The sequence below is a fragment of the Rhinoraja longicauda genome, chromosome 13, assembly GCF_053455715.1.
Source record: "Rhinoraja longicauda isolate Sanriku21f chromosome 13, sRhiLon1.1, whole genome shotgun sequence".
Taxonomy (NCBI): domain Eukaryota; kingdom Metazoa; phylum Chordata; class Chondrichthyes; order Rajiformes; family Arhynchobatidae; genus Rhinoraja; species Rhinoraja longicauda.
Window position 1 is genome coordinate 22,941,937 of NC_135965.1, and position 15,611 is coordinate 22,957,547.

The following is a 15,611-nucleotide window of genomic DNA, read 5'->3' on the forward strand; positions in this document are numbered from 1 at the left end:
CCTTTCACTATTTGGTAAGTTTCAATGAGGTCCCCCCTCGTCCTCCTAAACTCCAGTGAGTACAGGCCCAGAGCTGTCAAAAGCTCATCATACGTTAATTCAATCATCCCCGGGGATCATTCTTGTAAACTTCCTCTGGACCCTCTCTAACGCCAGCACACCCCTCCTCAGAAACGGGGCCCAAAACTGCTCACAATATTTCAAATGTGGCCTCACCAGTGCCTTATAAAGCCTCAGCATTACATAAGATAGACACAGAATGCTGGAGTAACTTAGCGGTCAAGCAGAATCTCTGGAGAAAAGGAATAGGTGGCACTTCGGGTTGGAACCATTCTTCAGGCTCTGAAGTGTGAAGAAGGGTCTCGACCCGAAATGTCATGTATTCCTTTTCTCCAGAGAATCTGCCTGACCCACTGAGTTACTCCAGCATTTTGTGTCTATTTTCGGTACGAACCAGCATCTGTAGTTCCTTCCCCCACTCTCAGCGTTACATACTTGCTGTTATATTCTAGTCCCTTCAAAATGAATGCTATGATTTTTTTAAAGGTGCAACTTGTCAGTTTGGCTTTAAGAGCAGAGTTGCACTTCATAGCCAGGAGTTGGAGGCTGTAGTTGGACCTTTGGGCTGTTATTCTTTATCTTCCTGTGCCACTGGCTTTAATCAGACCGCACCGTCCCACACTGAGATGGTATCGCTCTGTACAGTGGAGTGGGGCTGCTGATGTGATGTGGACAAGGACCCAGATGTGCTGTTCACCACTGCCCCCAGCAGGTACAGGGAGTCATAGCAGCGGTGTTGGCAATTAACAGGAGACACCAGGAACTGAAGAAGCTGGAGTCTTGAGCAAAACACAAAGTGCTGGAGGAACTCAGCAGGTCAGGCAGCATCTGTGGAGGGAAATTTACAGCGAGTCAGGCAGCGTCTGTGGATAGGTGATGGTTCAGGTCGGGACCCATATTCGGGCTGTTGGAATCAAGACACAAAGTGCTGAAGTTACTCAGTGGGTCAGGCAGCATCCCTGGAGAACATTGACAGGCGACGTTTCGGGTAGGGACCCTTCTTCAGTCCCGTTGAGTTACTCCAGCACTTTGTGCCCTTTTTTTGCAAGCCAGCGTTTGCAGTTCCTTGATTCTACATTCAGATTGATGGAGTGGGGGGAGGAAGTGCGAAAGAGAGGTGAGGGCAGGGCAAAGCCTGGCGAGTGATAGGTGGACACAGGCGCGGGGGGTAGGTGTGATTGGTAGATGGGTGGAGTAAGTGACAAAGACTGGAGATGAAAAGGAGACAAAAAAAGGTGTCAGATAAGGAGAGAAGAGGAGGAGTGAAATGTAAAGCCAGAGGAAGGGATATTGGAGGAAAGAAACAGTGAGGGTCTCTCTGTTCATTTCTAGAATGCTATTTCCAAGTCCCTTTCTTTCTTTGCACAGGGAGAAGCAGCGTTACCGGGTCTACCTGGTCACTCCCTTGATGCCGGGATTTGAAGGTGACATTAAGACGGGAGGAGGGGCGGCGATTCAGACTGTGATGCACTTCAACTACAGGTAGATCCTGCCTCCTGCGCTCCAAGGAATAAAGTCCCAGCCTGTCCAGCCTCTCCCGCCCTCCGAGCCAATGATGAATCTTTATTGTCACATGTCCCCGGGTGCAGTGAAATGCTTTGTTTTACGCACAACCCAGTAAAAACACACAGCGGACCTCACCTCGACAGTACACAAGTGTCGCACATTTCTGCCGCTGACAAAGTTACAAAAGTTCACCTAACGGTCCAATCTTCGGATAAATATTGTAAGAAAATAACTGCAGATGCTGGTACAAATCGAAGGTATTTATTCACAAAATGCTGGAGTAACTCAGCAGGTCAGGCAGCATCTCGTTTCGGGTCGAGACCCTTATTCAGTCTGAAGAAGGGTCTCGACCCGAAACGTCGCCCATTCCTTCTCTCCTGAGATGCTGCCTGACCTGCTGAGTTACCCCAGCATTTTGTGAATAAATACCTTCTGATAAATATCCATCAGCACTCACCATCTAGAATGCGGTCCTGACCTCCCATCTACCTCATTGAACTATCTCTAATCAGACTTTATCTTTAACGTTATATCTTTGCACTAAATGGTGCACCCTTTATCCTTTTTCTGTGGTCGGCTTGAGTGTGTTCTTGTAAAGTCTTCCTTGACTGGGTAGCACGCAAACATGAAGATTTTCACTGTACCTCGGTACACGTGACAATAACAAACTAAGCTTAAATACTCATTGCAATCATGGGCAGTACCTGCTCTCTCCCCATTTCTTTAACCACCTTTTGTGCCCAGATCGGGCGGCACAGTGGAACAGCGGTACGCACAAGTGACAGTTTAATTTGGAGAACCAACGTGGAAACGGTTCCTTCGGCCCACTGTGCCGATCACCGATCGCCCGCACACTAGTCATCCTACACATCGGGGATCATTTGTGGAAGCCAATAAACCTACAAACCTGAATGTCTTTGGAGTGCGGAAAAAAACTGGAGTACCCAGAGTAAACCCGCGCGGTCCCCGGGAGAACATGCAAACTCCGTGCAGACAGCACCGGAGGTCAGGATCAACCCTGGCTCTCTGGTGCATTGAAGCAGCAGCTCCACCTGCTGCGCCACCGTGCCGCCCTGACTTGTCGAAGTAACTGGGTGTTTTGCCCCACAGAACGATCATGAGAGGGGAGCACTCCATCATCGAACGCCTGCGGAAAGAGAGTGAGTACATCGGCGGGTGTCGGCCAGGGTCAGGGTCAGGGCTGGGACCGCACCTCCACACACGGTGTAGCTGGGGGGGAAGGCAGGTGATGGGAAGCTCAGGGGGGCAGCAGCAAGAGGGAGTGTACGGTGGGGGAGCTGGGAACCCAAACCGCATCTCAGCCAAGAGACGGGCTTGCACTCAATGTTTGCAAGCTGCTGAAAACACAAGGAACTGAAGCTGCTGGAATCTGGAGCAAAGCACAAAGTGCTGGAGGATCACAGCATCTGTGGAGAGAATGAGCAGGTGACCCTTCTTCAGACTGATGGAATTGAGGGGAAATTACTGGTAAAGTGGGAGCGGGACATGGTCTGACAAGCAGATAGCTAGTTCACATCTAGCCCTCGTCACTACCTCCCCACCCCCCTCACCTGTATTCACCCATCATTTGGCTTTGTCCCACCCCCACCTCTCCTAACGGAGGGGAAGAAGCTGATCCCGAGTCTGGTGGTGCGCACTTTCAAGCTTCTGTGCCTTCTGCCTTACAAGAGCGGGAAGAAGAAGGAATGACCGGGCTGGATCAAGTCATGGGTTCATGTCATAGGAGCAGCGGCAGGCCATTCGGCCCATTGAGTCTACTCTGCCATTCAGTCATGGCTGATCTATCTTTCCCTCTAAACCCCATTCACCTGCCTTCTCCCCATAATGTTTGCCACCCTTCCCAATCAAGAATCTGTCAACCTCTGCTCTGCAATGACTTGGCCAAGACTACTCTGCGATGACTTGGCCTCCACAGCCTTCTGTGACAATGAAGTATTTCATTATTGACACAAAATACTGGGGCAACTCAGAGGGTCAGACAGCATCTCTGGGAAAAAAGGAGTAGGCGAGACCCTTCTTCAGACTGAGGCAGGGGAGAGGGAAACTAGGGGATATACAAAGAACAAATAAATGAAAGGTATGAAAAGAACAATAGACAATAGGTGCAGGAGGAGGCCATTCGGCCCTTCGAGCCAGCACCGCCATTCTATGTGATCATGGCTGATCATTCTCAATCAGTACCCCATTCCTGCCTTCTCCCCATACCCCCTGACTCCACTATCCTTAAGAGCTCTATCTAGCTCTCTTTTGAATGCATTTAGAGAATTGGCCTCCACTGCCTTCTGAGGCAGAGAATTCCACAGATTCACAACTCTGACTGAAAAAGATTTTCCTCATCTCTGTTCTAAATGGCCTACCCCTTATTCTTAAACTGTGGCGCCTGGTTCTGGACTCCCCCAACATTGGGAACATGTTTCCTGCCTCTAACGTGTCCAACCCCTTAATAATCTTATGTTTCGATAAGATCCTCTCTCATCCTTCTAAATTCCAGTGTATACAAGCCTAGTCGCTCCAGTCTTTCAACATATGACAGTCCCGCCATTCTGGGAATTAACCTAGTAAACCTACGCTCACGCCCTCAATAGCAAGAATATCCTTCCTCAAATTTGAAGACCAAAACTGCACACCGTACTCCAGGTGCGGTCTCACTAGGGCCCTGTACAACTGCAGAAGGGCCTCTTTGCTCCTATAGTCAACTCCTCTTATTATGAAGGCCAACATTCCATTGGCTTTCTTCACTGCCTGCTGTACCTGCATGCTTCCTTTCAGTGACTGATGTACTAGGACACCCAGATCGCATTGTACGTCCCCTGTTCCTAACTTGACACCATTCAGATAATAATCCGCCTTCCTATTCTTACCACCAAAGTGGATAACCTCACACTTATCCGCATTAAACTGGGGAAACGCATTGATGATGTTGGCTGCTGACCCATAGCAGTGTGAAGTGTGGATGGGGTCTGGTCTGTGGTGAGGATGGTCCCTGCTCCTGAAGGATTGAGGTTGGGGGTTTTGGTGGGGGTTTTGCCCGAGGTACTGGGGCGATGGTGAGCAGCTACGTAGTGAGCGGTGGAGGGAGGGGGAGGGGGAGGGGGAGGGGAGGGGGAGGGGGTGATTACTTGCCAGCAGATGCAGGGGTGGTGACTGTGGGGGGGGGGAGCAGTGGTTCTGACGTGTCGCTCTCTCCTCCCTGCCGTGTGTCAATGTACGGCCACTGCCTGTGGCTGCAGTGGAGGACATGTGGATGAACTATTTCTCGGTGTGTGGGCTGCGGACTCACGCAGAGCTGGACGGGAACCTGGTGTCGGAGTTCATCTACGTTCACAGCAAGCTGCTGATCGCTGACGACAGGACAGTCATCATCGGTGAGTGAGGCCGGCGTCACCCTGAGTCTTGACAGAGACAGCACGGAAACAGGCCCTTCAACCCCCTAACATTTTTGGGATGTGGGAAATAACTGGAGGCACAGTGGCACAGCAGGTTGAGCTGCTGCCTCACAGCACCAAAGACCCCGGTTCGATCCCGACCTCGGGTGTTGACTGTGTGCAGTTTGCACGTTCTCCCTGTGACCGTGTGGGTTTCCTCTGAGTGCTCCAAATTCCTCCCACATCCCAAAGACGTGCGGGTTTGTAGGTTAATTAGCCTTCTGCAAAATGTGTGGGAAGTGGATGAGAAACGGAAACATGGAAAATAGGTGCAGGAGGAGGCCATTCGGCCCTTCGAGCCATTCAATGTGATCATGGCTGATCATCCCACTTTTCTGCTTTTTCCCCATATCCCTTGATTCCACTAGCCCTAAGAGCTAAATCTAACTCTCTCTTGAAAACATCCAGTGAATTGGCCTCCACTGTCTTCTGTGGCAGAGAATTCCACAGATTCACAACTCTCTAGGTGAAATTTTTTTTTCTTCATCTCAGTCCTAAATGGCCTACTCCTTATTCTTAAGAAAGTGGGATAAAACTAAAAATTAAGCACACAGTAATAGGGAGAACGTGCAAACTCCACACAGACAGCATTCGAGGTCAGGATCGAACCAGGGTCTCTGGTGCTGTGAGGCAGTGACTCGAGCCACTATTGTATTTGTCTTTAACTGAATTCGGATTCTCAAAGCTGATGGTGGTCTTTTATTCCACTTTCTTGCAACTGTCTAAGGTTTAAGGTGAGAGGAAGCAGTATTCAAAGGGATCTGAGGCTGTGTTTATCACAGCTGATATCTAGAAAGGGTTGTCAGAGGAGATGCAATCTGATACATTTATGACATGTAATGTTTTCTCCGAGATCTTCGGTTTCCTCCCACACTCCAAAGACATGCAGGTTTGTAGGTTAATTGGCTTGGTATAAATGTAAATTCTCCATAATGTGTGTAGCACAATTAATGTGCAGGGATCGCTGGTCGGCACGGACTCAGAGGGCCGAAGGGTCTGTTTCTGCACTGTATCTCTAAACAAACTAAACTAAAGAGGAATTTATAGAGTCATACAGTACAGAAACAGGCCCTTCGGCCCATCCTGTCCATGTCCACCAAGATACCCCATCTAAACTAGTCCCAGCCGCCCGCGTTTGGCCCATATCCTGCTAAACCTTTCTTATCCATGTACCTGTCTAGGTGTCTTTTAAATGTTGTCTCTGGCAGCTCTACCTCCTCTGGCAGCTCGTTCCATTTACCCACCACCGTCTGAAACAACCACAGAGTGTCAGTAACCCCCCAGTAATGACTGAGTGCCCCCCTCCCCTTCCCCCACCCCCCCCCCCCCTCCCAGCTGTGACTGTGTCCTGAATTCAGCAGCTGGCAGCAGCTCAGATTCCGTAGGATCTCGCCGTTGCTGTGCAACCGGCCCGTGAGCCGGGTGGTCCTGTGGCACCAACAGGATTTATCACCGGAGATAAATCTCTGCTCTTGCTTTGCCGTGGGAACTGGCAGCGAGTGTGAGCTGTCAGCGTCTGGCTCTGTGTGTGAGTGTGTGTGTGTGAGTGTGTGTGTGTGAGTGTGTGTGTGTGTGAGTGTGTGTGTGTGACTGTATGTGTGTGAGTGTGCGTCTTGAGTGTGCATCTTGTCTGAGTATCTGTGAGTGCGTATGAGTATTTGTGTGTGTGTGAGAAAGTGTGTGAGTGAGTGAGAGTCTGAGCCTATGCATTTTGGTACAGTATGTGTGTGAGAATCTGTGTGTGTGTGATTGTGTATGTGAGTGTGTATGAGTGAGAGTTTGTGTGAGTCTGTGCATTAGGGGTGTGTGTGTGTGAATTTGTTTGAGTGTATGTATGCACGGTGGCACGGTGGTAACATTGCTGCCTTTCAGATTGGAAAGCTGTAGGATAGAACCAGTGTCCAGATGATTGATGTTCGGCGTGGAATCGGTGGGCTGAAGGGCCTGATTCCCTGCTGGGTCTCTAAACTAAACTAAACTAAAATAAACTAACCTAAAATAAACTAAAGTGAACAAAACTAAAGTAAACAAAGTAAAGGGAAGTTTGTGCCAGTTGTTTATGGGAGCCCTGGCGATGCTGCCTGTCCCCGGGTGAGCTGCTAACGTGACTGCGTTGATTTAACCGCCAGGCTCGGCCAACATCAATGACCGCAGCATGCTGGGTAAGAGGGACAGTGAGATGGCGGTGATCGTGGAGGACACGGGCCACGTGCCCTCACTCATGGACGGCGAGGAGTACCAGGCCGGGGTGTTTGCCCTCCACCTCCGGCTATACTGCTTCAGGTGAGGCCATGGGCAGGGGGGGGCGGAGGGGGGGGGGGGGGGGGGGTGGACGGGAGGGGAGGTGGTTGGTGAAGTGAAGGGTGGGAAAAGGCGGGGTGAGGTCGGGGTGGTATTCATATTTCGGAGTTTAGTTGGTGTTCGTGATGTTTAATAGCCTGATTACCAATAGCCTTATTGGTAATCCCTGGGTCACTAGTCTAGTAACCAAACCCCTCCTTGCATCACTAGTCCAATAACCCATCCCTCTCTAGATTACAAGTCCAATAACTAACCTCCCTCTAGAGCACGTCCAATAACCAACACGTCTCTTGATCACGTCCATTAACCAACCGCGCTCTCTAGATCACTTGTCCAATAACCAACTATGCTCTAGATAACTACAATAACCCACCGCTCTCTCTAGATCACTAGTCCAATAACCCACCGCTCTCCCTGCATCACTAGTCCGTTGCCACCCTCCTGCCCGCCTGCTGGGTGAGGGGTGTGGAGCCGTGTGCTGTAACTGACCGAGTCTGTTCTCTCCCGCAGGCTGATCCTGGGCGGGTTCACTGACCCGTCGATCGACCTGCAGGACCCCATCAGTGAGAAGTTCTTCAAAGAGGTTTGGATTCCGACCAGCGCGAGGAATGCCACCATATACGAAAAGGTACGGGAGATCCACACGTCATCTCCGGCTCTGGTGCGGAGTTGGGGCGGCACAGTGGCACAGTGGGTAGAGCCGCTGCCTCACAGCGCCAGGGACCCGGGTTCAATCCTGGGTGCTCCGGTTCCCACCCGCATCCCAAAGACGTGTGTGTTTGTAGGTTAATTGGCTTCTGTCAATCACCCCCAGTGTGTGGGGAGTGGATGAGAAAGTGGGATAACATAGAATTAGTAGAATTAGTATGAACAGGTGATTGATGGTCAGAGTAGACTCGGTGCGCCGAAGGGCCTGTTTCTATCCTGTATCTCTTAAGTAAAGTAAGGATCCCACCCTAGGAGGCAAAACTGGGATAACATGGAACTAGTGTGAACGGGTGATTGTATGTCAGTGTGGACTCAGTGAACTGAGGACCTGTTTCCATGCTGTATCGCTGAACTAAACCAAAGTAAACTTAATAGATGTTTGAATGTCAGGAGAATCAAACCCGGGGTGGGGTGGGTTGGGGGGGGGAGAAGTGTTGGATGTGGGAGTGGGGGAGGTGGAGGGGCTGTGATCACATTGAGTTGTGGGTAATTGCTGGGGAACTCAAAGGGTCGGGCAGCATCTGTGGAGGGAATGGACGGATGACGTTTTGGGTCCGGATCCTTACTTTAGTTCAGAGACACAAAATGGGAACAGGTCCTGGTGTGTATCTCTCCATTTCTCTGGCACAGTAGGGCAGCATGGTGGCATGGTGGCGCAATGGCAGAGCTGCCACCTCACAGCACCAGAGATCTGGGTTCAATCCTGACCATGGGTGCTGTCTGTACGGAGTTTCTACGTTCTACGTGTGACCGCGTGGGTTTTCTCCAGGTGCTCTGATTTCCCCCGACATCCCAAGGAAATACAGGTTTGTCGGTAATTTGGCTTCAGTAAATTATACCTAGTGTGCAGGAAAGAACTGGTACACGAGGTGATCGCTGATCTACATGGACTCAATGGGCCGAAGGGCGTTTCAACTCCATATCTCTAAACTAAACCAAAGTAAACTTAATAGACAAAGTAAACTTGCATTCAAGAGAGAGCTAGATAGAGCTCTTAAGGATAGCGGAGTCAGGGGGTACGGGGAGAAGGCAGGAACGGGGTACTGATTGAGAATGATCAGCCATGATCACATTGAATGGTGATGCTGGCTCGAAGGGCCGAATGGCCTACTCCTGCGCCTATTGTCTATTGTCTAAACTAGAGGTGGCTCGGTCACGTTTACTAACGATCGTACTCTTCTGAAGTCCCCTGGGACGTTTGTAACAAGGTAAGAATGAATAGTGATTGAGGAATGGGAATCGTTGGAGTGGGAGGTGGGGAGCAGCCTCTGTTGTTGAATGAAGCTAAAGCCTCCATCCTTGTGTTAGGTCTTTAGATGTCTTCCCTCGGATGACGTGAGGAACTACGTGGACCTGAATGTCTTCAACGCCAAGTTGGGGCTGAAAACCGAGGACCCGGCCAAGGCTGTGGAGGAACTGAAGAAGATCCGAGGCTTCCTGGTGCAGTTCCCCTTCTATTTCCTGTCCAAGGAGAACCTGCTGCCAGCGCTGAACACAAAAGAGGGGATGGTGCCGATGGAGGTGTGGACATGAAGGAGAGAGAGGGAGAGGGAGAGCGAGCACAACACTGCCAGTGAAGACAAGAGGCTGAACCAGCTACATATCACAGCCCTGGTCAAGGTATCCGTGGGAGACCAGGCATTAAATAGACAAGGCCAGAGGTGGATTGGTGGCTCCACCATCAACTAACGTACAAAGAACTCTAGATGCTTAAACTGGATTAATGACAGGCCGAGCGAGATCAATGGGCTCCATCACCTTGGAGAGAGTTCTCAAGGAGTATTCCTGGCGGATGGAGGTGACCCACAGAGCCTCCAGGCCACTGGGATCCCACCAAAGGGTCTCTGAATGTAGATGCTGTTCCCATTGCAGTGTGTGTTCATAGGTGATGGAGCTTAGAAGGGGGCAAACTCTATTAATGCAGCACCCTCTTCGTTCAACGTGTCGATCTGCCTCCGCCCTGCCCTCCAAACCCCCACGCCCACACGTCCAAGTCTCCTGAGCCTGAACCACGGAGTTCGTTCAGCCCCTGGGGTGTGCGTCCTCCTCTCAGTCACATCGCAGCCGATCGGCGGACTTTGCACATCCACTAATCTCAGACTTAAAATGAACACTACACTCGATATTAGGGCTGCAGAGTGGCGTAGTGGGTAGAGGCCACAGTCACACAGTGCCAAAGACCAGGGTTCAATCCTGACTTCGGGTGCTGCCTGTGTGTGGAGTTTGCACGTTCTCCCTGTGACCGCGTGGGTTTCCTCCAGGTGCCCCCGGCTTCCTCCCACATCCCAAAGACGTGCAGGTTTGTAGGTTAATTGGCCCTTTGTAAATTGTGCCCGGTGTGTGGGAAGTGGACGAGAAAGTGGGATAACATAGAACTAGTGTGAACTGGTCGAAGGTATCACAAAATGCTGGAGTAACTCAGCGGGTCAGGCAGCATCTAGGAGAGAGGGAATGGGTGACGTTTCGGGTCGAGACCCTACTTCAGACTGATGTCAGGGGGGCGGGACAAAAGAAGAAAAAGTGTAAACTGGCGATCGATGGTTGGCCTGGTCTCGATGGGCCGAAGGGCCTGTTTCCATGTTGCATCTCTAAACTAAAGTAAGGCTCCTGAGCTGAAATGTCATCAGTTCAATGTGTTAGATGCCAAACTGGCAGAACAGAACTAGTGTGAATGGGTGCTAGTTGTTTGGCATAGACTCAGTGGGCCGAAGGGCCTGTTTCCATAACATAGATGGCCGTGGGTGGGGCTGAGGTGAGCAGATACTAACGTAAGTTGGCGTGGAGGGGGAGGAGGTACAGGGAGGTTCAGAGCTCCCCATGTATCCACACAACTCACTAACTCCCTGTGTATCTGTCTGTGGAAGCTCCCCCTAATCCCGATAACCTCCTCATCTTTACCTCGATTACTGAATTAACGTGTCCTCGTGAGACTCGTAACAGGATGGTGGATGTGAAACCTTCATAGGTTATAGGAGCAGAATTAGGCCATTCGATCCATTGAGTCTACTCTGCCATTCAATCATGGCTGCTCTATCTTTCCCTCCCAACTCCATTCTCCTGCCTTCTCCACGTAACCTCTGACACTCTTATTGATCAAAAACCTGTCAATCTCTGCCTTAAATATACCCAATGACTTGGCCTCCACAGCCGTCTGTGGCAATTAATTCCACAGATTCATCACCCTCTGACTGAAGAAATTCCTCCTCACCTCCTTTCCAAAGGTTTGTCCTTTTATTCTGTGGCTGTGCCCTCTGGTCCTAGTCTCTCCCACCGGTGGAAACATCCTCTCTATTTCCAACCTCCATTTCTCGCGCTGAAGGGGGTGATTGAACCCGGATCCCTGGAGGTGTGAGGCAGCATCACTACCTGCCGCGTCACCGTGCCATCTGAGTGTAACCGTACACTGTTCATGTAATGTAGAAACAAGGAACTGCAGATGCTGGTTTACCAAGGAAAGACACAAAATGCTGGAGTAACTCGGCGGGTCACGCAGTATCTCTGGTGAACATGGATGGGTGACGTTTCGGGTCGGGACCTGATTGTGGATGATCAGCCATGATCACAATGAATGGCGGTGCTGGTTCGAAGGGCCAAATGGACTCCTCCTGCCCCTATTTTCTATGTTTCTATGGGACCCTTCTTCCGACATGTAGTTATACTTTGTTGGCCAAATGCCGCAACACTGGTGGAATTACCCTGTACTGGGACAATAGAACATCGTACAGCACAGGAGCAGGCCCTTCAGCCCACAATGGCAGTACCGAACATGATGCCAAGATAAACTAATGTCCTGTGCCTGCACGTGATCACATCCCTCCATTCCCTCCATTTTATTCGGCTGCAAAAAAACACGTGCTCATAACAGAAGAATTATGAATGTTGCAGATATCAGGAAAAACAGCGATCAGGTGTGATCACATCTATAGCAAGGAATACAAGACACCCGAGCAAAGAGTCATACAGCACGGAAACAGGCCCTTCGGCCCAACTCGTCCATGCCAACCAAGATGCCCCATCTACACTAGGCCTACCTGCCTGCATCTGGCCCTTCTCCTAAACCTGTCCTATCCATGTACCTGTCCAATCTCTTAAATCGTGTTATAGTATCTGCCTTAACTACCTCCTCTGGGAGCTGGTTCCATATACCGCCACTCTGAGTGAAAACTTTGCCCCTCAGGTTCCTATTCTTCCTCTTCTTTCGTGTCCACCATCCATGTTTCAAATGTTGACATCGCTGTCATCGTCCGTCCTGAAAAGGGCGCAAGCTTCCGGCGACAATCAGTGGGAGCCATCACTTGTTTAATAGACGATGGCGGTAGCAGAATTAGCTCAGCACACTTCCAGTTTCCAGCCCCGCGACGTGAACGCTTCTGCTATGGGGCCAGGTTCCTATTCAATCTTGCCCCTCTCACCTTAAACCAATGTTCTCTAGTTCTTGATTCCCCAACTCTGGGTAAAAGACTGTGTGCAGCCACCCTATCTATTCCCCTAGTGCGTACCCAGTCCATGTCACAGTGCACCACTGGTATAACTCTGCTTCATTTGTGTAGTGGTGCTGCACTGTGATTGTGCACTATTGGTGTCATTGTACATGTCGAGTGCACCATCTCTGTGATTGCACACTGGTCGAGCCACTCCCTCATAGCGCCAGAGATCCTGGTTCAATCCTGCCCTTTGCACGTTCTCCCTGTGACCCCGTGAGTTTCTTCCGGATGCTCCGGTTTCCTCCCACATGCACAAGATGTGCAGGTTTGGAGATTAATTGGCCCTCTGTAAATTGCTCCTAGTGTGTGGGGAATGTGTGAGAAAGTGGGATAACTTAGAACTGGTGTGAACGGATGGTCGGCGTGGGCTCGGTGGGCTCGGTGGGCCTGTTTCCAAGCTGTAACTTTCAATTCATCAGTACCTCTGTGATGGTGCAGTTCTGGTATGAATGTGCTGTGCTTGTGTAATTCTGCAGAGCTGGTGCAATGGTGCATCACCTGGGCTGGTTATGCACGAGTGGTGTAATTGTGCACCATCTCATTGCACGACTGGTTTCACAATGCTGCACTGACGTACTGTGCACTGTGTATGCGTGCACTACAGGTGCAATGAAGTGACACCTATGCAATTGTTCACGAGCCGTGTAATTGTGGACTACTGGTGTAGTGATGATGTACTCATGCAACTCACAAGCAATGTAACTGTCACAATGAAGTGGTACTTGTGCAGGTGGTCACAAACTCTGATTGTGCACCACTGGTGTAATGACTGCATTGGTGCAATTGTTCACTGGCACTGTAATTGTGCACTGGTGTAACTTTGCTACACTAGTGCACGTGTTAACTAACCATGTAATCATGCAGCACTAGTGTAATGATGCGGCATTAGTGCACACGTTCACTAGCTGTGTAATCGTGCACCACTGGTGTATTAATGCTATACTGGTGCAATTGTTCATTAGCTGCATAAGTGTGCACCAGTGCTGTAATGATGTGGCACGAGTACAATTGTTCACCAGCTGTGTAGTCGTGCACTCCTGGTGTAAGATACTGTACCGGTGTGATCGTGCACGTCTGGAATGATGATCGCCAGTTGTGCAGTGGTGCAGCTGAGGTACCCGTGCATAGTCTAGCCCAGATGTGGGCCAGCTGTGACAGCACCCATGCATGAGGACTGGGCATTGAGCAGGGCCCGGACGGGGGAAGGCCCGTCAGCCGGGCATCTCCGTGAGACGTGCGTTGGTGAGCCGCTGCCCGATCTACCCCTCGATCTAAGGCAATGAGATGCCCGGCAGAGGAAGAAAGGATCGTTACTCCTGTGGACCAAGGGTCAGCTCTACAACAAGCAACGAGCAGAGAGCAGCAGCTACTAACACATAAATATCATGAATTCATCAAATGACATTTAATATTATTCATAATGTGCCAGATAAAATAAATAATATTGGTATTGGTTAATTATTGTCCTGTATCATTGTCATATTGCTAACCAGTCCAGTCATACCATACAATCAGGCCACACACAAGTTCAACAGGTAGTGCAAGAGAAAAATACCAGAGTGTCGAATATAGTGTGACAGCGTTATAGTGTTACAGTTGCAGAGAAAGTGCAGATTTTTAAAAGTGCATGATTAGCAGTGAGGTAGGCTGGAAGATTGAATGACACTCTACACCCGAGGTAGAGTCGCTGTCTTACAGCACCAGAGACCCGGGTCCGATCCTGACTATCGGTGCTGTCTGTATGGAGTTTGTACGTTCTTTCTGTGACCGCGTGGGTTTTCTCCAGGTGCTCTGGTTTCTTCCTACATTCCAAAGATGTACTGGATTGGAGGTTAAGTGGCTTTGGTAAGTTGTAAAATTGTCCCTCGTGTGTAGGATAGCGCTAACGTACGGGGAGATTGCTGGTCGGCGCGGATTCAGTGGGCCGAAAGGCCTGTTTCCCCGTTATATCTCTACGGTCTTAAGCTTATGAAAGGACCGTTCAGTAGTCTGATAACAGTGGGGAAGAAGCTGTTCCTGAGTCATGGTGCACGTGTTCAAGCTTCTGTATCTTCTGCCCGACGGGAGAGGGGAGAAGACGGACAGACGAGGGTGTAATGTCCTTGATTATGTTGGCTGCTTTCCCGAGGCAGAGTGAAGTGCAGATCGAGTCAATGGTGGGGAGTCAGGTCTGTGTGATGGACTGGGCTACATCTTGCTAGAAGCAAACAACTGCAGATGCTTGGTTACAAAAGTGCTGGAATGACTCAGCGGGCCAGGCAGCTTCTCAGGAGAGCTTGGAGAGGCGATGTTTTTGGGTCAGGCCCCTTCATGCAAGTGATCGCCGGTCCAGTAACGGGACCGACAGTAAGCTCTCGCTCGGTGATCAGACACTTGTACATTGTTTACAGAGACAGTGGACATGGGAGAGAGACAAAGGGGAGAGACATTTCCAACCTGCTCGTGGTTATCTCCAAGCAACCAGCTGGACTGCTTTGCACACTGGTGTATTTGGCAATAAATTAATCTGAAGTCGGGTGGATGTAAAGGCAACGTCGGTGTTAGTTGTCCAGGGAACTCGGACAGAGGACGTGTGGGAATGCAGAACAACTCATGCTATTCAAAGATATTCCAAGCTGTGCAAGCTAACACAAGGAACTGCAGAGCTTGGAACCTTGAGCAAAGCCCCAAGTGCTGGAGGAACTCAGTGGCTTTAGTTTTGTTTAGTTTATGTTAGGTGCATCAAGGTACAATTTACACTAAATGTTATTCCCATTATTCCCTTTATCATGTATCTGTACACTGGACAGTGCTCTGTGCAGTAGATTGTAATCATGTATCGCCTTTCCGCTGACAGGTAGAACACAACAAAAGCTTTTCACTGTCCCATGGTACACGTGACAATAAACTAAACTCAGACCCAAACAATGAAAAGCTTTTTGTTACATGCTATCCAGTCCGTGGGAAGACTATATATGATTACAATCAAGCCATCCGCAGGGTTCAGATACATGATCAATGGAATAACGTTTAGTGCAAGATAAAGTCCAGTAAAGTCCAAATAAAGATAGTGCGAGGGTCTTCAGTGCGGTAGATGGTAGCTAAAGACCACTCTCTAGTTGTTTGT

General features: G+C 49.9%; 1 protein-coding gene across 4 annotated transcripts in view; it reads left to right on the forward strand.

The window, feature by feature from the left end:
- The window catches only part of LOC144599543 (phospholipase D1-like), a 77,616-nt gene extending 63,653 nt beyond the window's left edge, over positions 1-13,963 (forward strand). For all 4 annotated transcript variants that reach the window (XM_078410557.1, XM_078410556.1, XM_078410559.1 and 1 more), the window contains 6 exons: positions 1,429-1,542; positions 2,677-2,726; positions 4,818-4,952; positions 7,142-7,295; positions 7,824-7,941; positions 9,330-13,963. In XM_078410557.1, the coding sequence (XP_078266683.1) occupies positions 1,429-1,542; positions 2,677-2,726; positions 4,818-4,952; positions 7,142-7,295; positions 7,824-7,941; positions 9,330-9,554 (796 nt within the window). In that variant the 3' untranslated portion in view covers positions 9,555-13,963. The remainder of the gene's footprint in view (positions 1-1,428; positions 1,543-2,676; positions 2,727-4,817; positions 4,953-7,141; positions 7,296-7,823; positions 7,942-9,329) is intronic.
- Positions 13,964-15,611: the final 1,648 nt, after the last annotated feature.